Source organism: Globicephala melas, chromosome 8 (genome assembly GCF_963455315.2).
Source record: "Globicephala melas chromosome 8, mGloMel1.2, whole genome shotgun sequence".
NCBI lineage: Eukaryota > Metazoa > Chordata > Mammalia > Artiodactyla > Delphinidae > Globicephala > Globicephala melas.
The window spans coordinates 453,784-477,412 of NC_083321.1; the positions used below are offsets into that span (position 1 = coordinate 453,784).

Here is a 23,629-nt window from a genome sequence, read left to right on the forward strand (position 1 = left end):
AGTGCGCTGGCTTCTCATTGCAGTGGCTCCTCTTGTTGTGGAGCACGGGCTCTAGGCACGTGGGCTTCAGTAGTTGTGGCTCACAGGCTCAGTAGTTGTGGTTCGCGGGCTCTAGAGTGCAGGCTCAGTAGTTGTGGCTTAGTTGCTCCACAGCATGTCGGTCTTCCTGGACCAGGGATTGAACCTGGTGTCCCCTGCATTGACAGGTGGATTCTTTCTTTCTTTCTTTATTTTTGGCTGTGTTGAGTCTTCGTTGCTGCACGTGGGCTTTCTCTAGTTGCGGCGAGCAGGGGCTACTCTTCGTTGTGGTGCGCAGGCTTCTCATTACGGTGGCTTCTCTTGCTGTGGAGCACGGACTCTAGGCACGCAGGATTCAGTAGTTGTGGCACATGGGCTCTAGAGCGCAGGCTCAGTAGTTGTGGTGCACAGGCTTAGTTGCTCTGCGGCATGTGGGATCTTCCCAGACCAGGGCTCGAACCCATGTCCCCTGCATTGGCAGGCAGATTCTTAACCACTGCGCCACCAGGGAAGTCCCTGAGCAGGTATTCCTGCCTATGGGGGAGGGTGGTCCATGCCTAATGCAGATACACAATGCACACTGAGGGGAGAGAGGGGGCCAAAGGGCAGAGAAAATGTTTCGTGTTTTAATTTTTATTGTCTTGCCATAAAGTGTGAATTTTATTTCACACTTCTGAACTTAGTACTACTTCTCTGGGGCAGATTCCCAGATGTGGGTTTCCAGAATCAAAGGCCCATCCTGGGGCTCTGGAAAATGAAACCACAGGCCCTGATTTCAGGCCACCTCACCTCTCCCAGCTCCTCCCCAGGCACCAGGCCCAGTTTGACCTAGGAGGGCTCGGAGGAGCAGCCAGGCCTGAAGGGAGGACGTGCACCCTGCGCGCCCCAGGCCTCAGGAGGGCTGGGAAACGGGGGGGGCAACCCAGACCCAGGCCCACAGCCCCAGCGGCCCTTTTCATGGTCCCCGAAGGCCTCGGCCCAGATGCAGGGTCTGGGGCGTCTAGGTCTCCCTGTGACTCTGCTTAACCCTCAGCCTTAACTCCTCGCGGGGAGTGGGGGGCGAGGAGCATCCCTGGGGGTGCTTCGCTCCAGGGGGGGCACCGCTCCGGAGGGGGCGCATCACTTCGGGTATCACTGCCCCGAGGGGAGCATCACTGGAGGGGTGAATCACTGGAAGGGGGCATCACTCCGGGGTCACAGCTGCGGGGGGCCGCATCCCTCCGAGGGAAACCAACGCTCTGAGGGCACCGCCCCGGGAGCGGGGCACCGTCTCCAGGACGCTTCTCCCGGCGGGACTCGTCGCTCCGGGGGCGCCGCCCTGGGGACACATCGCCCCGGGGAGCGTATCGCTCCGGGGTCACCACTCTAGAGGCGCATCTTCCGGGAGACCTCAGCCGCACTAGTCAGGTACAGCTCCGGGGGGCGGGGGCGCCGTCTCGGGGGCGGGGCCTCGCCCGGGCGCAGGCGCTCAGGCCCGCCCTCCGGCGCCGCGCTCGGATTGGCCGCGCCAGCGGGGAGGGCCCGCGGGGCATTGTGGGCCGTCCGCTCCCGCCACAGCTCGCCATGTCCGGGTCCCCGGTGAAGCGGCAGAGGATGGAGAGCGTGCTAGACCAGCTCAAGCAGTTCACCACCGTGGTGGCCGACACGGGCGACTTCCACGGTGAGGCTGCGCTGGCCCCGAGCTCCGAGAGAGGGGCTTCGTGCGCGCTGAGCGCCGGCCGGCCCCGGGGTGAGGGGAGGCGGGGCGAGGTGCCGGGGGCGCGAGCTTGCAAGTGAGGGGCGGGCCGGGCCACCAGGCCTCCCCGGCCGCGAAGTTGGCCCCGGTTCTCCTCGGCGCCTCTTACCCGGTCCGTCCGCTCCCTTCTCCCTCGCCTCCCGCCCTCTTCACCCCGGCTCCCTCCTTCGCCCCCACTATTCCTGGTACCCCTTCTCTTTCGCCCCCCGCCCCCCTTTTCGCTCTCCCCCCCGTTCCCGGTGCCCCGACCCCTCTTCGCTCTCCGCCCCCGCGTTTCCCGCCCCCTTTCTCCCTCGCTCCCCGCCCTCGGCACCCGTGCCCGGCCCCCTTTCGCCTTCGGCCCGGGGCCGCCGTCCCCTCCGCGCTGCTGGTAGCTCGCGGGAGCCCGCCGTGAGCCGCCAGTGCGTCAGGGGACAGTGTCCAAATGCTTTGATTTGGGGAGAGACTCCAGGTCCGCCTCGGAGCTGCGGACCGTTTGTGGTTACACGGGGTAGTTTTGTTGCGCGAATGTTGACCGCTGAGCAGGAACATGAGTTAGTTCTGGACCCAGAAAGACCAGAAACTAAGAATGACACCACCTGCTTTTGAAACCTCGTGTTGCACACACTCTCCACCCCTACCCAGGGGACAGCTGTGCACGCTGGTGCCTGCGGCCGCGTGCGGGCCAATTAGACGTTCACCACGTTGGGCCAAGGAGCTGCGGGGATAAAACCCCATGCGCCGAGGAAAGCAAAGCTTGTCCCAGATTCAGATTTTCCTGGCTTTGAATCACGTTCCTTGCAGGCAGCTGGGGGACTTAGCTCTTCCTCCCTCTGCAGTGGAAACCCAGACTAGGTGAACCTCCATTCTGTTAGGCTGTGAACAATTAAGATTTTCAGGAAAATAATGAAATTCTCTGGGTACGAGTGCTGTGGGGCACACAGTACGGAAGGGACTTCCTCTCTTTTCTGCTTTCTCATGGTGACTTGAGAAACAGGCTTTAATTCCTCTTTGGTAAGAGTAAGTCTTTATCTAGCAGAGTCTAGGAGAGTGAGTAAGCATGTTTAGCTGCTTCAGTATAAACGCTGGAAACAGTGATGGGCTTGAGTCCAACCTGTACTGTAAACCATCTGCCAGAAGGTCCCCGCCTGGTCAGAGCTGGGGGCCCTGGAGGTTCCAGCTCCTGCTCGCTGGGAGGCCGCGGTCTTCTTCTGCCCCCTCCCTCCCTGATTGAGGCCTCTGGCATGACGTCACTAGGACAGAGCGTGCTGGAGAAGTGGCGGCATGTATTTCTGCACCTTCTTAGCATGGAAAATTTCCCATCTTTGTGAGCTGACAAAGCCCTGGTCTATATTGTTTCCTGTCGGGTCTCACCAGGCAGCAGCCGCAGGATGGCTGGTCTTGTTACACCTGTCAGTGTAGGGCCAACAAGGCAGGAGGGACCCTGAGGAATGCTTGCTTTTTTTTTCCCCCCCTCTTTCTTTTTAGAAATATCTAAGCCCAAGTGTTGACATTTAAGATTTCTAAGCGAGGGCTTCCCTGGTGGTGCAGTGGTTAAGAATCCGCCTGCCAATGCAGGGGACACAGGTTCGAGCCCTGGTCCGGGAAGATTCCACGTGCCTCGGAGCAACTAAGTCCCTACACCACAACTACTGAGCCTGCGCTCTAGAGCTGGTGAGCCACAACTACTGAAGCCCACGTGCCTAGAGCCCGTGCTCCACAACGAGAGAAGCCACCGCAATGAGAAGCCCACACACCACAACGAAGACCCAACACAGCCAAAAATAAATAAATAAATTTAGAGAAAAAAGATTTCTAAGTGAATGTTAAGAACTTTATTAAAAAATACATTTGTTGATAATGTATATCCATAAATCTTACATAGTTGTAAATTTGGGGGTTTTTTGTTTTATTTTTATTTTTTGGCCGTGTCGCCTGGCACGTGGGATCTTAGTTCCCCGACCGGGGATCAAACCCACGGCCTCCTACATTGGAAGTACAGAGTCTTAACCACTGGACCACCAGGGAAGCTCCTGTAAATTCGGTTTTTGGTCACTTTATGAACTGAAGGTTCTTACCTTCGGGGAGTCGTGGGCCTCTTTGAAAATACAGTCAAAGCTGTGGATGCTCTTCCCAGAACGACGCCCCACGCCCGGTTTTGCGTTCAGTTTAAGGGTCCGTGGAGTCTGAAGTCCATCTGTTGACCCTAGATAGGTCTTGGTTTTGTTTTGTTTTGTTTTGTTTTTAATAAAATTATTTATTTTTAGCTGCATTGGGTCTTCGTTGCTGCACGTGGGCTTTCTCTAGTTGTGGCGAGCGGGGGCTACTCTCGGTTGCGGTGTGCGGGCTTCTCATCGCGGTGGCTTCTCTTATTGCAGAGCACGGGCTCTAGGCGTGCAGACTTCAGTAGTTGTGGCACATGGGCTCAGTAGTCGTGGCTCACCAGCTCTAGAGCGCAGGCTCAGTAGTTGTGGCGCACGGGCTTAGTTGCTTCGCGGCATGTGGGATCTTCCCGGACCAGGGCTCGAACCCGTGTCCCCTGCATTGGCAGGCGGATTCTTAACCACTGTGCCACCAGGGAAGCCCCCTTGGTTTTGTTTTTAATTTTGCTAAAAGCTTTATCAAGGGATAATTTTATATGATGAAAGGTACTATTTTCAGTGCATTACTCTGGGTTTCAACACATCTGTGTAAGTTCTGCTCCAGAGTACTTTTTCTTAACTTGTCATTTTGAAATAATTATAGACTTTTAGGAAGTTGCAAAATTAGCCCATAGAGTCCCATCGTCCCCCAGTGGTGACATTTTGTGTGGCCGTGGTGACATCAGAACCAGGAACTTAGCACTAGCATGACACCGTGAACAGGCTTCAGGCCGGCTCCATGTCCACCGGTTTCCACCTGCATAGAGGAGGGGGCATCCCCTGTGGCAGTTTTATAGTTCATAGGTTCTTGTAGCCACCAGGATGGGTAGGACACAGCTGTTCCCCGGCCACAGAGACCTGCCTCGGCCCTGAGAGCCGCCCCCTTCCCTGTTCCTGTTCTCCATCTCTGTAGTTTTGTCATCAGAAGATACTTTGACAATACTAACTTGCCCAATCAGCTTACTGAACCAGCTAATCCTGGAAGCTGAGTTTGGTGAACGTGAACTCTGTGCTACCCCGTGAGCCTGGGCCACGAGACTCCTTGGACTTCCTAGCCTGGTTACCAAGAAGGTGCTAGTGTGTTAAAGGAGAATACAGACCTGGTGCCGACGACGCTGTCAGGCAGCCACTGCCCTTCTTGCTCTGGGCCCTTGGCACATCTGCTTCCTGGCTTTAGTCTCTGTTGCTTTCTCATCGTGCACGCAGCTGCCTCTTGGCCAGCCTTCCGTGTGAAGTGCGGCCACACCCTGGCTCAGAAGACATGCTTGACTCTGTTTACACGTTTAGGGCTTACAGGGGTTGGCGCGGGTTGCTGGCTGGAAGCGAGCACTCCACTTACTTCCCTGCTTTCCACAATTATTTCCCTATAGCCATCGATGAGTACAAGCCCCAGGATGCCACCACCAACCCGTCCCTGATCCTAGCCGCGGCGCAGATGCCCACCTACCAGGAGCTGGTGGAGGAGGCCGTCGCCCACGGCCGGAGGCTGGGCGGGTGAGTGCGGGTCTGGGCAGCAGCCCTCAGCTGGTCTGGTTGCTTCCTGCCCTCCCTGAGTTTAGTTCTCAGGTGTCTTAGACTCAGGGAGGGAATGCTGTCTGCTTTCCTGTTTCTTTTTGTCAGGAAAGAAATAGCCGACACGTTATTTACACGTAGCAGGCGATACCCATTGTGCGAGTACAGTTCACTGAGTTTTGTTTGCAGGAACATGTAGACACCACCCCAGAAGCCCCTCCCCGCTTTGCAGTCAGTCTCCCCAGCCCTGGCAACCATGGACCTGCTCTCTGGCTTTTTGTTATGTTTTAGCAGTTCTGCTGGAGTGAGATTCATTAGTGTGCTGTCCGATTCATTCTGGTCAGTTTATGCAGTGCTGCAGCATCTGCACCTCCTAGAAGGTTCCCTGGAGCCTCTGCCAGTGACCACAGACTGGCTTTCCTCTCCGTAGATTGGCCTTTGCTGGATGTCATTTTAAATTTTCATCTGGGCGATACAGCTCAGCTGAGAGTGAGCCTGCAGGGAACAGTGGCCTCTGGGAGGAGCCACGCTGGGCTGGCCTGTCCCTTTCTGGTGCTCCTGTGTGCTGAGGTCAGGCGGTGTGCAGGTGTGTGTGAGATGGCTGCTCCTTGCACTGGGCCGCCCTGCCCCCGCCATCCTGGCTGCTTCCCTGTCCCTTCTTGGTATTCCTGGAATCGGTGACAAGGTGGTGCCCTTAGTGGTCACCAGACTGGCCCTGCTCCCGTGTCCAGCCCGTGACACGCGGGCTGGAGATCTTTCTGGTCCATTTTGGAACAGCATCATGTACCTTACTCATCTGCCCAGGCAGCTTCAAAGAGATTGGAAAGACTGTTCTGTTCACGTCCCCAAAGATGAAGGGGTTCAGTTTGGGAGGATGAAACGTGGAGATGGAAGGCAGGGATGGTTGCACCACGATGTGGATGCACTCAGTGCCCCTAACTAGTCACTTAAAAATGGTTAAGATAGGGCTTCCCTGGTGGCACAGTGGTTGAGAATCCGCCTGCCAGTGCAGGGGACACAGGTTCAAGCCCTGGTCCGGGAAGATCCCACATGCCGGGGAGCAACTAAGCCCATGTGCCACAACTACTGAGCCTGCGCTCTAGAGCCCACGAGCCACAACTACTGAGCCCGCATGCCTAGAGCCCGTGCTCCGCAACAAGAGAAGCCACCACAATGAGAAGCCCACACACCGCAACAAACAGTAGCCCCGGCTCGCCTCAACTAGAGAAAGCCCGCACACAGCAGTGGAGACCCAACACAGCCCAAAAATAAATTAGTTAAAAAAAGAAAAACCCAACAAACCTCATTAAAAAAAAAAAGGTTAAGATGGGGCAGTTTCCTTGCGGCCTAGTGGTTAAGACTCTGCAGTCTCACTGCCGTGGCTCAGGTTCAGTCCCTCGTCAGGAAACTGAGATCCTGCAAGCTGTGTGGCATGGCCAAGGTTAAAAAAAAAAGGTTAAGATGATAAGTTTTATGCTATGTGTGTTTTACCACAATTTAAAAAAATTATTTTAAGAAAAAAGATGAAGGGAAAAGAATTTGGGAAATGAATAACAGAATTTGTTTTGTAGAACCCTGTGCATTTAAATCTAACAAGCTTCTAGCCTAATTGTTTCCCTGGAATTTCAGATCACAAGAGGAACAGATTACAAATGCTACTGATAAACTTTTTGTGCTGTTTGGAGTAGAAATACTGAAGAAAATTCCAGGCCGCGTATCCACAGAAGTGGATGCAAGGTAAGGACGCAGGGCTGACACAGGTGACGCGGGCAGAGGGCGGCAGCTGCTTTCAGTCCGCGGTTCCCCGCGTGGCGCCCAGGTGCTGCTGTGGCTGCTGGTCCACGATGAGCTGCTCGTCCCCGGGTCCTGCTTGAATATCAGTCCTGCTAAGGTGCTCTGAGCTGGGCATGCCACGCACCCCCTGGCTGGCTGCTGGGCACCCCTGTCACGGCCCTGCCCCCGCAGGCTCTCCTTCGATAAGGATGCTATGGTGGCCCGCGCCCAGCGCCTCATCGACCTGTACAAGGAGGCTGGGATCAGCAAGGACCGGATTCTGATAAAGCTGTCGTCTACCTGGGAAGGAATCCAGGCTGGAAAGTAAGTGTCCCCGTGAGGAGGGAGCTGGTGGGGACTGCCCGTCCCGGGTGGGCCTTGGGGAGCAGGCCCCGTGCGATGCCACACGTTGTCCTCACGTCGTCTTCCGTGTACAGAACGTAAGTCGTTTCCCAGCAGCTGTGCTCAGTGCGGAGGAGGTAGAAGCAGGTACAGACAGGGAGCTGCTCTGGCGCCGGCCCCGCAGGGCCATGCACGGCTGTCCTGGAAGCGCCCCTTGTGCACCAGCGGGGTCCCCGTGTTATCTGTTCCCCTCCTGCGACCTTCTGCCTCTGGACGCACCTGTCTGGACTCTTCCGCGTGATGGAATCGTGCAGCACGTGGCCTTCGTGTCTGGCTTCCCTTGCTAGGCACGTGTTCAAGGTTCACACATGCTGTGCGTGTGTTGGGGCTGCATTCCTCTGAAAGCTGTTGTTCGCTCGTGTGTATACACTGCATTTTCTGAGTCCATCCTTCAAGGGACGCGTGGTTGTCCTGCTTTTGGTGCTGTCGAGGGTAGTGCTGCTGTGAGCACATGTGCTCGAGCTCTGGTGCCGTCTCTGGTGGGCGCACACTGGAGGGCGGAGTTTCTGGTGCTGTGGTCATGGTGTCGGCTGTCGAGGCTGCCTTGTGCCCCCCTCAGATGCACTTCTTGACCACCTTTCTGCGGCCAGGCAGCAGAGGTGCCTCTGAAACTGTCCATTGGGACAGGGACTCAGTTGTCACAGTCCACGTCCCGGCATGTTGCAGAGTGGGGCCGGGGCCCTGTTCTCACGGTCGACCCCAGGATGTCACGTGGGTGACTGACTTTCTGCAGGGTGACCCAGAAGGGCGAGGGGGAGCAGTGGGGCTGGGGAGGCCGCGGGCTCCGGGCGGGACTGAGGCAGGATGGCGCTGTGGTCGGAGCTGATTCTGTGACGAGGTGAGGGACCGGGCCTGTGGCTCTCAGGGAACCTCTTGCCTTTGTCCCTGTTTTGAATTGCTGGTTTGATGAAGGAAGTTCTGGTCACCCACAACTCATTAGCCAGAGAGAGCCCTGGTGAATGTTCCAGAGTTTTGTTTTGTTTTGTTTTTAGTAAAACGAACTAATTTCAGCTCCACACATATTTCTTTTTAAATATCTGTTTGTTTATTTCTGGCTATGCCGGGGCTTTGTTGAGGCCTGCGGACTTCCTAGTGGAAGCATGTGTGCAGGATCTAGTTTCCCAACCAGGGATCGAACCTGGGCCCACTGCATTGAGAGCGTGGAGTCTTACCCACTGGACCACCAGGGAAGTTCCTCCAGAGTTTTTTGGGGGGTTTTTTGTTTTGTTTTTTCTTTAAATAAATTTATTTTATTTATTTTTGGCTGAATTGGGTCTTTGTTGCGTGTGGGCTTTCTCTAATTGCGGCAAGCGGGGGCTACCCTTTTTTGCGGTGCGCGGGCTTCTCATTGCGGTGGCTTCTCTTGTAGACGAGCACAGGCTCTAGGCTCATGAGCTTCAGTAGTTGTGGCACACGGGCTCAGTAGTTGTGACTCGCAGGCTCTAGAGCGCAGGCTCAGTAGTTGTGGCGCACGGGGCTTAGTTGGTCCGCGGCATGTGAGATCTTCCCGGACCAGGGCTCGAACCCGTGTCCCCTCCATTGGCAGGTGGATTCTTAACCACTGAGCCACCAGGGAAGCCCCAGAGTTGCTCTTGACGAGGATGGGGCGACCCTGTTCCTGCCTTTGCAGTTACTGAATCGCGAGCGTTTCTCGCTGTGTCCCTGCTGTTCATGCCGCCCTCCCCCGCCCACAGGCAGCTGGAGGAGCAGCACGGCATCCACTGCAACATGACGCTGCTCTTCTCCTTCGCCCAGGCCGTGGCCTGCGCTGAGGCGGGGGTGACGCTCATCTCCCCCTTCGTGGGCCGCATCCTCGACTGGCACGTGGCCAACACGGACAAGAAGTCCTTTGAGCCCCTGGAGGACCCCGGTGAGGAGCACTGGGAGGCAGGGGCGGAGGAGTGCTGCGCTGTCTGCTGCCGGCGGCCGGCGTGGCAGCTCCGGGCATGTCTCCCCAGGAGTGAAGAGCGTCACCAAGATCTACAACTATTACAAGAAGTTCGGCTACGAGACCGTCGTCATGGGCGCCTCCTTCCGCAACACGGGCGAGATCAAGGCCCTGGCGGGCTGCGACTTCCTCACCATCTCACCCCAGCTCCTGGGGGAGCTGCTCAAGGACCACAGCAAGCTGGCGCCCACGCTCTCGGTCAAGGCAGGTAAGAAGCCCCCCGCCCCGCTCAAGGCCCCCATGGGGACACCGGTGCCTCCGTCACCTGAGGGTGTGGAGCCTAGAGCCGCAGGGCCAGCCTGCACTCACCTGCTGTCCAGCCCACCTGCCGTGGGGGCCGCGCCAGGGAGGGGCCTTAGGGCGGCTCTGAGCCCAAGGCCCCGGCGCATGCCCTCCCCCAGCCCAGGCCAGTGACCTGGAGAAGGTCCACCTGGACGAGAAGGCCTTCCGCTGGCTGCACAACGAGGACCGCATGGCCGTGGAGAAGCTCTCGGACGGGATCCGCAGGTTCGCCGCGGACGCTGTGAAGCTGGAGCGGATGCTGAGGGTGAGAGCCCGGGGTTACGGTTGGGAGGGGCCGGGGCGGGGCGGGGGAGGACAGCGCACCAGCTCACACTTCTGTCTCTAGGAACGAATGTTCAGCGCGGAGAACGGAAAATAGCTTGGCACCTGAGGCTGGACCAGATATGCCGCCGACTTTGAATTGGGGCCTAATTGCACATATGCCTTGCGACGAATCTTGGATTTTTTTTACTAATCGGAGCGGGGATTAATCACAGATTTCTGATTTTATGTAAAATTCTGCTCAGCGCATTAAAGGTGTCACTTTTCGTTCCGTGTGTGCGTCCTTTCTCGCTGGCTGCAGCCTGGCCCGATGGAGGCGGGGTTGGGTCAAGAGCCCCCTGGGGGCCTCCAGGCAGGGGTGACAGCCCCTCACCTGCTTCTGGGAGCCTGGACACAGAAGGCAGGGACTGCCTGAGCACTTCCTCTGTGTCTGGAGCCCGACGGCCCCGGGGCTTGTAGGCTGTGCTTGCGCAGTTGGGTGGGAGGGTGCCAGGGGCCCGCTGGAGCTGTGCGGGGGCTGGGCCCGCAGAGAGGAGCCTCTGCGTCAGAGCCTCCGGCCGTCCGGACCTGTTGGGACGGCCCCCATGCCTCTGAGCCGCTCCACGCTGCCCTGGGGCGGAGGCACAGGTGGGGCGATGGCGCCACCTTGTGGGGACAGCGTAGCGTGCGCTGAGCAGGACTTCCAAGCCTCAAACCCCGAGCAGAGGCAGGGCACACAGCTTGTGAAGACACTTCACTTGCACCCTCTGGATTTTTCTGGGAAGGGGTTGGTGGGGGGCGGTGATGGGTGGTCCACAGGGGAGCCCCTTCCTCTCCCCTGGGACCAGCCTCTGTTCTTGGAACAGCGAAGCTGGGGGTGGGGGGGACACAGGGTCTGGGTGACACTGCCTGGGAGCACGAGGTGGGTGGAAGGGGCCCCGGCGGACCCTCCAGGCCTGCACCAGTGGAGCCAGGTGTCAGGACAGTCCTGTGGGACGCTGCCCTGGGTCTGGCTGAGGGTCAACGGGGAGCCCCTGTGCCCCCCACCCCCGCCCTGGGGGCGCCTGCTGGGCTGGGCTTGTTCCCCACGGCTCCCTGCAAGTGAGTGGGGCTCCTGGAACCCCCGTCTGCTGGCATTGGAGCAGGTGGCTGGGACTTGCGGTTCTGAAGCTGCCACCCTCCCCAAACGCAGGGGCAGTGCTGAGCAGCCGGGGACAGGTGCCACCCTGGGCCACACCCCTCGGGCCACCTAGCCTGCCCAGGCTGCCCCCCCCCCCCCCCCCGCCGATCCTGGTGCTGAGGGGGTGGCCTTGGGTTGGGTGCCGTAGCACAGGGACCTGCTGAGGTGGGCAGGGCTTCTCGCCCCCAGCCCCCCAGCTGCCTGGCCAGGTCGGGTCAGGGGGCTAAGGCTCCCTGCAGCCCCCTCCCCCGAGCTGATCAAAGGGCTGTGTCCTAGGAGGGCGTGGAGGTCTCAGCTCACCATCTTGCCTGGCCTGGGGCCTCAGGATGGAGACCGTGGATGCCAGTGACGGACATGAAGCCCGCCTGCTCACAGGTACAACTCTGTGCGGCCAGCACCTTAGAACATGCTTGTCCCCTGATCTGCCCCCATTCCCAGCCACAAATGACCGGCCCACATGGAGTTTTTGGGTTTTTCGTATCTGTCTGGCTTCCTTTGCTGAGCTTGCTTCCAAGGGTCCACCGCATGGACGTTAATACCGTCCAGTAGTAAGAATGCTCCTTTTATGGAAGCTACAGCTTATCGCGAAAAACACCACAGATGTTCACGCACTGTTTTTGTAGAGTTGTAGGTCTTTCTTTCTCTTGGATAAACCTCAGGGTCTATTTTAAACACCCCGGGAATGTGGGGAGCCCCCGGGGGCACAGGCACCTGCACCCACCCAGTGGCCACCCCAGTGCCCTGGACCTGGCATACCCAGGACCAGCCAGTGGGGCAGACTCAGAAAGCATCAGCGACCAGGGAGCAGGGCTGTGGAGGGGCCCCCGCAGAGCCCGCCTGGGTCTTGGTCTGCACAGTCAGAAGGCGTCATCATTTGAAAAAAACTTTTTGTCCAGAGACGTCCATGACTCCGTGATGTGGCGACTGCAAACACGGGATGAACGATGGGGCTGCCTAGGCCCCATGTGTGCACAGAGCAGGCCAGCAGGTGGCAGGGGCCCTGACGCCGGGAGATGCCGGACAGAAAGGAGCACGTGGGAGCATCGCCTCCGACTCGGGCGCCCTGCTTCCTCCTCCTTTGTCCTGAGGGGTTGGATGCGGCAGAGCTAGTCAGGCTGAGACAAGGATGGTGACACACGGGGCCAGAGCGGCTCCAGGAGGCCCCAGCCAAAGGCCACAGGCCAGGACAGGTGCCCTGGGGAAGCTGGAGAGCCACCAGGCTGCACTGGGACTCGGCTGGCTGGACAGCCACCTGGCATCCCCAGGACTGTCCGCCGCCCCTGCCAACCCAGCCCAGCCAGCCCCACTCAAGGCCTCCTTCCAAGTGGAACTCGGCTCCGTCACGTCCACCTTGAAACAGGCAGAGCAGCTGCAAAACCAGGCTCGGCCGTCAGGACCCGAGGCCACCTGGGCAGGGCCGTGTGTTGTATCCACAATTAAAAGTGTTTCTCAACATCAGAAGGGACGTGGTGACACTGCAGCATCCACCCCAAGGTCCATCCTGGCCTTAACACGGGGTCGCCATCACATTTGAAACCGTGCACTAGGCAAGGGTTAGGGTGAGAGCAGGTTCTTCAGCAGCAGCCAGCGGGCCCCTCCCCACCCAGCCCCCACCAACGCCCAAAGCCCTGGGGAGACCGCAGGGAGGCCTGGGAGGAGCCTCAGCACAGAAGCGGGACCCTGGGATCCCAGCCGGCAGCCACCCAGCTTCCAGGAAGGCTCAGCCTCTGCCCGCCCCCCCCCCCCCCGCCAGGGTGAACAGGGACGGGCAGAGGAGCCAAGACCCCAGCCCGGACCCCACAGCCGACCCTCTGCGGGGCACTCAGAATGCTCGGGCCCTCGGCACTCCCCACCCCTCCCTGAGGAGACTCTGCAGGGTGGGGGCTCAGCCCTTCCCCCAGAGCCTTCACCCCTCAGGGAGGATCCTCAGAGCCCCCAGCAAGCCAGGCTGGGGTGTCGTGAAGACGGGGTTCCCGGAAGCCTGAGAGTCCAGCTGCCTCTGGGGACACCCGGGACATCTGGAGGTGGTGGCATCCGCTGGCGGGCTCAGTTCGGGGCCACCTCACTTCCTGCGAGACGGAGGCCAGGTCAAGGCAAAGGGGCCAGTCACAAGGCAGCGTCCCACCCGCCACCCAGGCCAAGGCCCCTCACCGGCTGCCGCAGAGGAAGAGCAGGTTCTGCACGGCCGGGACGGTGGAGCTGGCGTTCTGGCCAGTGACCAGGTGGCGGTCCAGCACCACGTGCACGGCGTCAGGCTCGCTGGCTGCAGGAGACCCCCGGGGGCCCAGGCCTCAGGCCACGTGCTGGGCCAGCTCCCGAGACCCTCCCGCACCTGCCCTCCCAGGCCGGGGACTCGTGGTCAAGGGCTGGCCCCCGAGGTCCTTTGGACACTCAGCCCCTGCAGGCGGCCCTGGCCAGGGCCCCCACTCACCACTGAAGCAGGCCCCCGCGTCCTTCACGAAGTCCTCCACGACCAGCGGCAGGTGGGCGAAGCCGGGCGCCCGGACGAGCTCGTACACGGAAGGCTGCGGGGAAAGGGCACCCAGGCTCAGGGGGCCACGCCTGCCACGTGGGGGCTGCTGAGGGTGGAGGGCCCGCAGCAGGGGCCGGGGCTGAGGCTCTCCCGCCGTGGGGTGGCCTGAGGTGACAAGGCCACCGTAGGGCGGGAGCTGCCTGTCACCGCCTCGCCCAGCATCGGGGCACACGGGTGACCAGAAAGAGCCGGGCAGGTGACCTCAGGGCAGAGCCCTTCAACGAGCAGAAGGGCTGGGGGTCGAGCACAGAGCCACGCGAGGGGTGGTGACCGAGGTCCCCCCCAGAGGAGAGCCCCTGCCCCTCTCCTCCTGTCTTCTCCCAGCCACCGGCCAGGCCGGCCCCGTGCAGCCCCCGCACCTAGGCCTCAGTCCTCGCCCGGCAGATCCCCCCAGACCTGCCCCAGGACCCGGACTCTGGCTCCACGTCCAGCCGGGCCCTCTGCCCAAGTGGCGGCACCGCTTCCTGGACCCGAAAGGAGTGACATACTCAACAGGCATGAAACAAGGCCCCGAAGGGCCCCTGCTCCCCACCCCTGCCCCATGCTGGTAACCAAGAGCCCCAGCTGGGCAAATGACTGCTGCCCCCACCGGAGGGGACCCTGGGCCCCCCAGCAGGCCCCCAGCCAGTCCGCCTGCTCTCGATGCGTGTGCACATCTTCCGTACCCACCCACAGCCCAGCAGCCCTGCAGCACTCACCCCCGTGACGCTGTAGCCTTGGAACGCCCAGGACCTGTCCTCATTGGTGGCACAGCAGAGGGCGGCAACGCCGTGGCCCACAGCACAGATGGGCTCTGGAAGCAGGGCCAAGGCCAGAGTGAGGCACTGGAAGCCGCCCAGGCCCCTGCCAACATTTCCACTTCCCTGGCTCCCCTCCCCAGATACAACTCAGAACTAGGATTTGTTTAGAGCCCAGATCCCCTCAAGTCGTTCTCGTGGCCAAGAAACAGGTACAAGGAGGAAGTCGGGTGCCAGGCCACCTGTCACACCGGAGCGCCACCACCCTCTGCCCCGCAGAACCACCCGCCTGGCTCCAGGCCCCGACCTGGCCTCTAGGCACCGCGCGGCAGCCCGCCTGGGAGACGCCCCCTCTGAATGCGGCGGGGGGAGGCCCCTGGCTCCGAGGCTCCCTCTCAGGGCAGCCTGGCATGAGTGCGTTCCCACGGCTGAGGCGGCCCAGACAATCACTGCCTGGGGACAGGAGGCCCCGTTCCCACCAAGAGAGGACACGCCCTAACGAGCGTCCCAGCCCCATCGCAGCCACTTGCCCATCACCGCCAATGCCAGGCCAGGGCAGCGCGCCACGTCTCCACAGAGCAGAAGTCCTGCCAGCCTCCGAGCCCAAACCCCACCGGGAACAAAGCCAGCATCCTGCCTGCCCATCTGGGGGGGTAAGCATCCCAGCCACGAGCCCCCGAGGGAGCCAGGCAGAGGGACCACAGGGGCAGCGGCCTGATGGGCACAAAGTCAGGGAAGGAGGGATGGGGAAGGGATGCCCCTCCTGTGTGTGTGTGTGTGTGTGTGTGTGTGTGTGTGTGTGTACACATGCCGTCTAAACTTGTCCGCTCACTGGTCAGAATCATGGCTCTTCACACCTACCCTATCTGGCTCCTGAAATGACCAGGCATCTCCAGCAACAAAACCTGAACCCCACAGTCCATGGCCGTCACCTCCCACGCCCCTCACTGGGCATCTCCCCGCCTCTCCTCCCTGTTGGTGGAGCCCCGTTTCCCACGAATCTGCATACACACCCCAACCCCAGTCCTGGGGGCCACCTACTGCTCTCGGAGCGGAAGTGCTGCAGGATGCGAGCCAGGGACCCGCTGCTGGCCAGGTCAGCCAGGGCCCCAGGACAGCTGGGAATCAGGAGGGCGTGGTACCGGGCACCTGGCGGGAGACCACAGCCCAGTCAGTCACAGACAGCGAGGTCGCCAGCTGGGACCAGGCCCTACACGGCCACCAGCCCAGCTCCTCTCTGCTCCTGCCAGCCACTGTGTCACAGGATTGTGTCACTTACCCCCACGTGGGCTAAGGCTCCCGAGGCTCCCAACCACCTCTGTGTGCCCGCCAACTCCCTCCCGCAGCCCGAGCTGGAGAACTCTGGCCACGGGACGCAGGGCTGGACACGGCCCCGGATGGCCACAGTGCTTCGGGACAAGCCCCTGGATGCTCCAGGAACAGAGTGGGCGAGCGCTTTGGGGCCATGACCCCAGCTGGAACCACCCCCACCCAGACCCCCCCGGCCCCGCACCGTCGATGGACTCGAGCTTGGCGGGGCTGGCGTAGGCCTTGAGGCGGAAGTCCTGCACCCAGCGCGCGTTGCTCTCGTTCACGTCCACGAAGTCCATGGTCTTCCCCTGCGGGAGCCCAGCATGAGACGCCCCCGCTATTGGCTCAGGAAAATGCTGGCAAGGGCTGGGACTGACAGCAGTGCCTCGGGACAAAGGCACCCGACCACCCAGCCCCTCGGCTTCCTCGCCACACCCAGCCCCCTCCTGCCCCTGAGCGGCCTCAGTCTCCTGCCTCTAAAGTGGAAGCAAGTGTCCCACCCACCTCAGGGTGGCCCTTGGTGCAGTGAGAAACACCTGCTGGGTCACTTCTGTGCCCCTGAGTTCCACACCATCCAGGGCCGGGAAGTCCTCCCAATGGTAGGTCTGTGCCACCCTCACTCACACGTGACCAAAGGCCTCAGAAAATGGAGAAGAGAACTAGCTGGTGCCACCGGGGTCCCGGGCCCTCAGCCCAAGCCGGCTCCCGGCTCCTCCCGGGGGCGGAACACTGTCCTGGAGGAGAGGGTGGCTGGACTTACCCCGGGGGTGGCCACCTGCAGATTGAAGGCGGCGCTGGCCAGTGTGAAGCAGTGGAGGAAGGACTGGGCTGACACGCCTGCGAGGAGATGCAGCCCGGTGGGTGCAGGGCTCCTCCCGGCCCCGGACCACCCTGGGGAGCAGCCCCGCACCCCATCTCACCCCGGGGCCCACCCCTCCCATGGCTGGGGTAGCAGCCCTAGCCCCCCTGGCCCCCCGAGGGGGGCTGTCTCCCCAGCCTGACCACTAAAGGCCTTTCCAGAAGGCAAACCCATGCATGAGGTTCCCTGACACTCTGCTTGTCTACGCACCGAACCACAGTGGCTGGGCACCAGCCCCACCCCCGATCGCAGCCACAGAGGAGCGGCAGTGAGCGAGGCCTGTGGCCGTGGAGGTGGGGCCGCAGCACGTGTCAGCAGGAAGCGCGGTGCACAGGCCGGGGGGACGCTGGCTCCCTTCCTCACCGAGCTCGCGTATCCCGCCTACCGCCCCGGCCCCGGGGCTGCGTGCAGCCTCTTCTGCGCATGCCCAGTCCGAAGGCTCCCGGCCGCTGGGGGCTGAGGCCCCCCCACCAGAGACGCCTGCTTCTAAAGGGACGTGATCTGCATCCCTCCACCTTTATTTAGTCGAGGGACTCAATCCCGAAAACTCGCCTTCACCTTTATTCACTCTTACAAATTAATACACATTCATCGTAGAGTCCACAGATTGGGCAAAGACGGTCTCCCCAGTTCTGCCCAGTTCCTCCAGCCCTCCCGCCCCCACCTGCTCCGCCCCAGGCTCCCCTGAAGGGACTCTGGAGGGCCCGCTCGTCTTGCCCACGGAGCGCAGCCTTGTCAGAGCTGTGCCCCCACCCCATGTCCTCAGCATCCCTTCCCCGTGGCACAGTCAAGCCAGTGCGACCCCTCCTCACCCTTACTGCACTCCGACCAGCCACCTACGTCTTCAGGACTGAACCCCACTCTCGATGGCTCACCCTTGAACTCCCCATGCGGGAGGGGGGCGTCCCTCAGTTCCTCCATCCCTCATCCTGGGGACAGCTCAGGGGCCCTGGGGCTCAGCACACTGTGACCCCATGACCCGCGGTCCTCACTCCCTCGCCCACCTGGGCAGCTACAGAAGTCAAGGCGGGAACAGACTCGGACCCTTGGTCCCAACCCTGGTTCTCCACCTCCCGCCGTTCGACCTCGGGCTCATCACTCCTCTGCGATGCAGACAGCAAGGGGAGGACCCAGGAAGTGCGCCAGCCACCCTCACCGGCTCGTTCCTCCCCTGCTGACCCTGAGCACCCGGGGGCCTTGGGCGAGAACCGGGCCCCACCAGCCACGGCGCCCGCGAGCCCATCGGACTCGTCCCTTCCCCACCCTCGTCCTCCGGGCCGTGTGCCGGGCCGGCGGGCAGCGGGGAGGGTGCGGGGAGGAGACACCACTGCCCTCGCCGCCCCGCCTCCCCGGCTCCCCCAGAGCGGCGGCCCGGCGTACTGACCAGACCCGCGGCGGGCCGCCATCCCCGGTCCTCGGCCCGGGCGGAAGCACTCGCAGCGGACGACCCCCGGCCCCGCCCGCCCCGCCCTCTCGAGCCTCACCTTCGGCGGCGCCGCTGGCCACGAGGAGGCAGGCTGGCCGGCTCGGGAGCCGCTCGGACGCCATGGGCCCAGCCACGGCCTGTGCGGCCTGCGCGTGCGCGGAGCGTGCCAGGGGCAAGGTCAAGGGCCGCGGCGGCCTGGGGGCGGGGCTGAGCCGCGCCGGGCGCATGCGCCATCCCGCCTCCCGCCCCGCCTTTCCCTCCCAGCCCTGGTCCGGGTCGGAGTCCAGGTCAAGGTCCGCCCGGGCCACTCCTCTGACGCCGTCCGCCTCGTGGCCCAGGCGGGCCCGCAGAGAGGTCTGAGCTTGGGCGCGGGGCCGCAGGAGAGGCCTCCGAGGGTCTTCTCGGGCCAGATCCCTCAGCAGCCCTGAGCAGCCCCCTGGCCCGACTCCTAACCGCGGTCAGGAGCACAGTTCATTCCCCTGTCCAAGCCCAGTCCAGGGCCGCGCAGGCCAGCCTGCGAGGGTACGGGTCCCACGTGGCATGTGGAGTTGGGAGGCGCACCCGGCACAGAGGCAGCGGTGCTGGCATGGGGCCTCACAAGCCAGAAGCCTCATTCTGGGTCTGGCAGTGGCCTGCCTCTCCGTGTCTGCCCCCGGGTCCAGTGGGGAGGACGCACACAAGATGACCTGTCATGGTGACTGGGGTGCCCCCCAGGTGGGGTTGCAGTCTCGCTGCCCCTTCCTGAGTGGGTTCCCATCCCAGGGGGCGGCCCCTGTCCCTCACACCCCACCCCCAGCGTTTGAGGTGGGGCCTGTCACTCAGGCCTGGCCTCGGGGCCCACACCTGGGCCAGGTGGCCGTGCACACCCGGGGGTGATGGCGGCTGCTGCAGGGGAGCGACTGGCAGGTGACTCCTCCTCTCAGAGCAGATGCAGGAGGGCCTGGGGACCAGACAGATCTGCAGCCAGCAGCCCAGGCCTGGTGACTGTCTCCTGGTAAGGATCTAGACCTGAGAGGTTGGGGCTCCCCCTTCAGAGCCCCCACCCGTCCTGCTGAGCCTCATCCCACAGCTCTTGCCCTGGGTCACACCTGAGGTGTAGGCTCACCCACCTCCCCCTGGCATCATCTACATGCTATTCAGGTACCTCCTTGTCCAATAGCGCCTGGGTGGGGCAGGTGAAGGTGGGGGAGGCCTGGGGGCTGGGCACAGGGGCTCTGCTGTTGGGGGTTGTGACACCCTTGAACCTGGGTTCTTGCACTTGTTTGGGACCCTGAGGCACAAGGTACGTGGGGATCACAAGGTCCTGTTGTCCTGCACCAGCATTTCATTCCTGTCTCTGGAACTTGCTCACCCTGGAAGCCAAGGCTGGGTGAGTGGGGGGCCATTCCTGGGGGGCTTGCTGACCAGTGCTTCAGGTCACCCCTGCTTTTGCTCCCCTGGCAACTTCCTCTTTTCAGAGCACGCCTGAGCCTTTCCCTGGGGGCCTTTGCACCCCCTACCTCTGGAATGCTGGAGTGCCTCTCTGCCCGTCAAACTCCTAACCATCCGTCAAAGCCCATGGGCACTAAGGCACTGTCTACCCAGTTCTCCCGTTCTGAGAACACCCCATGCAAGGACTGCCCTGAGTGCCCCTTTGCTAGCTCAACCTGACTGCCCAGTGGGCCTCCCATATAAGGACTTGGGGTTGGGGCTCTCTCAGGGTGGGTGTGTCACGGGCAGGCCAGCTACCAGGCAGCGGGCAGAGTGGCCATGTCCCAGGCCAGGATGCATCCCTCTTCCCAGCAGGGCTAAGGCCCCTCAGCTCCAGGTTCTCTTTTGGCCGAGGCTGGGCAGGGTGGATCCAGAGACTTAGACCTCAAGCACCTGTGGGTTATGCAGACCCTGCACCAGCCCCTAAAGGCTGGGGCGGCTGAGGCCAGGGCAGCGGGCTGGGCACAGGGTCCCTCTACCTCGGGTGGGACTTCAGCAGTACTGTTGAGAGGACAGATCAGCTGGTTCCACTGTCTGACCCCAGGCTGCCAGGGCCTGGCTGGAGAACATCAGGCAGTTGGACAGGCAGTGGCGATCTGTGGCCTGGAGTGGGGTGATGTGACAGGGAGGTGGGTTCTGTCTCAAGCTGGCCCATCCCAATGCCCAGGACATCAGGACAGGAAGCAGCGGTCACCTGGGAGGATCCAGAGGAGGGTCTGCATGGGGTTCCCCTCAGACACACCTCCGGGTACCACTGGGCTGAAGGCGGGGCCGACTTACACCCAGGCTTTTTGTTCCCATGTGCCGGGGTGGATCCCAGGGACGTTCCCTCAGCGCCCTCTGCAACACACAGGTGTGCACTTCTCTCCTGCCGGGACAGGTGCCTGATGCCGGGGCCGGGGGGCGGGGGCCGTGGCGTGTGGACGTGGTGCGGCTTTCGCTCTTCTCAGCAGCCCTCGGACAGCCAGCACCGGCTCCGGGGGCCGAAGGCACCAGACAGGAAGCCCAGGCACGGCAGGACCAGTCACTGGGGCGCAGGGAGCCTCTGCCTGCCTGGCCCTGGGACCTCCCTGAGGTCAGGGAGCCTCGGGGCCAGGGGTGCGCTGAAGGCCCAGGAATCAGAGAGGCCTGATGCAGCAGCCAGGGGGAGGGTCCGCAGCAGCGAGCCGCCCGCACCTCTGCCCTCCGCAGGCCTCGGTTGTTCTGCCCTGCTGGAGGAAGAGCATTTCCAAAGGCCCCTACCTGGCCATGCCCATATCTGCGGAGGGCAGGATCCTGAGGCATTGGCATCCCCACCCCCGGGCACACGGAGGATGCGTGCCACGGTGGGGTCCCCAAAGGGAAGTTACTCTCGGGAGAGGAGAGGGTGCTAGAGAGGAAAGCACACTGGACCCCTACACTTTTTGCGTCCCTATACGGTGACCCCACGTGTGACACAGCTTATCCTAGCAGCCCCTCCCTCAGTGCCCAGCCCACTGGGGCCTCCATCCCTGGAGACGCTGCTGCCATCTGAGTTCTCCTGGTTTTCAGGTGTCCTTGTAAGTTCGAGTGGGATTTACAGTGTGTACTCTTTATACACTAAATACTTTTTATAGCTGGTATTTTGTTTAGACCTTAAAAGTAGTTCTGGGATTTCCCTGGTGGTCCAGTGGTTAAGCATCTGCCTTCCAATGCAGGGGATTCGGGTTCGATCCCTCGTCAGGGAACTAAGATCCCACGTGCCGCGGGGCAACTAAGCCCGCACATCACAACCACCGAGCCCGTGGCCTCTGGAGCCTGCACGCTGCAACTAAGACCCGATGCAGCCAAATAAACAAACAAACAAATAAATAAATATAAAAGCAGTTCTGTAACAAAAGTAACTTAAGTTAGCCTGGGCATCCCCAAGCGGTTGTTTTTGTTTGTTTGTTTGTTTTGTTTTGTTTTTCTCATTTTGGAAGCATGCCTACATTCCTCAAGCTTAGAGATGCTATGAACGAGAAGCTGAGCCTCAGAAGAAACAGGAGATGGTTACAAAGTGATATCACAAAACTACAGTGTGGCCTTGTGGCAGGTGCAGGCAGACCCAGGCTCAGGATAGGCCCTGGCTGTGTGGGAAGTGACAGCAGGAGACAGAGTCACCGTGGGGCTAGGGGGACCGTCCACTGCCTGTTGCTGGCTCATCACACCTGCTGGTGAGAAAGAAAGACCACAAGCTCTCCAGCTTACTCCACACAAAACCTAAGGTCCAGAAGCATTAAAGGCCTAAACGTGAGTAAATGCCAAGAGTATTAGACTACAACAAGGGAGAACATCCTTCTAACCGAGGTTCCAAAAGCTTGCATGGTAAAGAGAGCAACAGTTCCGTGTGATGAGCTGAGATTTTGGAACTTCTAGATGCAGGAAACAGTGAGGTGTAAGCCAGCCACTGAATGCAGATAGTGCCATGTGATGAAGGCTTGCAGTATAAAACACATGAAGAGGACTTCGCTGGTGGCGCAGTGGTTAAGAATCCGCCTGCCAATGCAGGGGACACGGGTTCGAGCCCTGGTCCGGGAAGATCCCACATGTCACAGAGCAGCTTAAGCCCGTGAGCCACAACTACTGAACCTGAGAGCCACAACTACCGAGCCCGCACGCCTAGAGCCCGTGCTCCACAACAAAGAGAAGCCACTGCAATGAGAAGCCTGCGCGCCGCAGCGAAGAGTAGCCCCCGCTCGCCGCAACTAGAGGAAGCCCGCGCGCAGCAACCAAGACCCAATACAGCCAAAAATAAATAAATAAAATCTTAAAAAAAAAAAAGTCAGAAAAGGCAAGGCCCAGATGGCCAAGAACCTGGTGAAAAGTAGCAGTTGGATCAGTGCAAACAGAAACAACCAGAAGTGGCCAGCTTCCCCTGTTCAGACGGACTTTATTTTTATTTATTTATTTAATTTACTTATATTTGGCTGTGTTGGGTCTTTGTTGCTGTGCACGGACTTTCTCTAGTTGCAGCGAGGGGTGGCTACTCTTCGTTGCGGTGCGCGGGCTTCTCACCGCGGTGGCTTCTTGTGTTGCAGAGCGTGGGCTCTAGACGCATGGGCTTCAGTAGTTGTGGCTTGCGGGCTCAGTAGTTGTGGCTCGCGGGCTCTAGAGTGCAGGCTCAGTAGTTGTGGCGCGTGGGCTTAGTTGCTCCGCGGCATGCGGGATCTTCCCGGACCAGGGCGCGAACCCGTGTCCCCTGCACTGGCAGGCAGATACTTAACCACTGCGCCACCAGGGAAGTCCCCAGATGGGCTTTAAAACCTTGAGTGCTTCACCTGCTCCTGTGTCACCAAGGGAGGGGAGCTCTGCTCTCGTGGCTGACCCATGGGCACGAGACAGGGCAGCCGAGTTTAAGGTGCATACATAGTGTGGCCTACCTCTGGGTGAGTCCCAGGAGAACCGCAGGGAGGGCCTCAGGTGTGCACACACCCGTGTTCACAGCAGCCTTACAGGAAGAGGCAGCCCAGTGCCCATCAGCGAATGACGGACACACAAAAGGTGGTCCATGCATATAATGGGATAGTCAGCCTTAAAAGGAAGGAGATCCTGACACAGGCTACAACATGGATGAAGCTTGGGGACATTATGCTCAGTGAATAAGCCAGACACAGAAGGACAAATCCTGTCTGATTCCACTCACATGACGTCCCCAGAGTCGTCATTCACAGAGACAGAAAGTAGATGGTGAGGGCGGGGGGGGGGGGGGGTGGGGGGTGGGGGGGAGGGAATGAGGAGTGAGTGTTTAATGGGGGCAGACTGTCAGTGTGGGACGATGAATGATTTCCGGAGGCAGATGGTGTGATGCTAACACAGCAGTGTGGATGTGATTAATGCTAAAGTCCTGTGCACCGAAAAGTTTAAGATAAAATGGTAAATTTTATATAATGTACATTTTACCACAATAAAATAAAGGTCAGATGTGCACGCAGGATGCCCAGAGACACAGGGCACCGGGGCAGGACAAGGATTTCCATTACTGCTTTGTCTAAAGTTGCAAAAATTCTGAAACAATCTAAATATCCTTTAATAGAGAATCGAGGGGGCTTCCCTGATGGTGCA

The 23,629-nt window shown here is 60.6% G+C and overlaps 2 protein-coding genes across 3 annotated transcripts; one reads left to right on the forward strand and one right to left on the reverse strand.

The window, feature by feature from the left end:
• Window positions 1-1,544: 1,544 nt before the first annotated feature.
• TALDO1 (transaldolase 1) lies at window positions 1,545-10,339 on the forward strand. The gene is made up of 8 exons (XM_030850974.2): window positions 1,545-1,678; window positions 5,244-5,367; window positions 7,015-7,122; window positions 7,351-7,482; window positions 9,255-9,430; window positions 9,519-9,716; window positions 9,910-10,055; window positions 10,137-10,339. Exons 1-8 carry the CDS (start codon window positions 1,582-1,584, stop codon window positions 10,167-10,169), a joined length of 1,014 nt encoding a protein of 337 aa, XP_030706834.1. The 5' UTR covers window positions 1,545-1,581; the 3' UTR covers window positions 10,170-10,339.
• Window positions 10,340-11,330: 991 nt separating this feature from the next.
• On the reverse strand, window positions 11,331-18,295 carry GATD1 (glutamine amidotransferase class 1 domain containing 1). 2 transcript variants are annotated; one of them, XM_030850975.3, is made up of 8 exons: window positions 18,156-18,295; window positions 16,573-16,649; window positions 16,015-16,120; window positions 15,543-15,650; window positions 14,463-14,557; window positions 13,663-13,756; window positions 13,383-13,494; window positions 11,331-13,300 (listed from the first exon to the last, which is right to left on the reverse strand). In XM_030850975.3, the coding sequence occupies exons 1-8, from the start codon at window positions 18,217-18,219 to the stop codon at window positions 13,294-13,296; spliced, it is 663 nt and encodes a 220-aa protein (XP_030706835.1). In that variant the 5' UTR covers window positions 18,220-18,295; the 3' UTR covers window positions 11,331-13,293. The 2 variants fall into 2 exon arrangements, with proteins under 2 accessions (XP_030706835.1, XP_030706836.1); XM_030850976.2 differs by lacking the exon at window positions 11,331-13,300 and having other exon boundaries at window positions 13,379-13,494.
• Window positions 18,296-23,629: the final 5,334 nt, after the last annotated feature.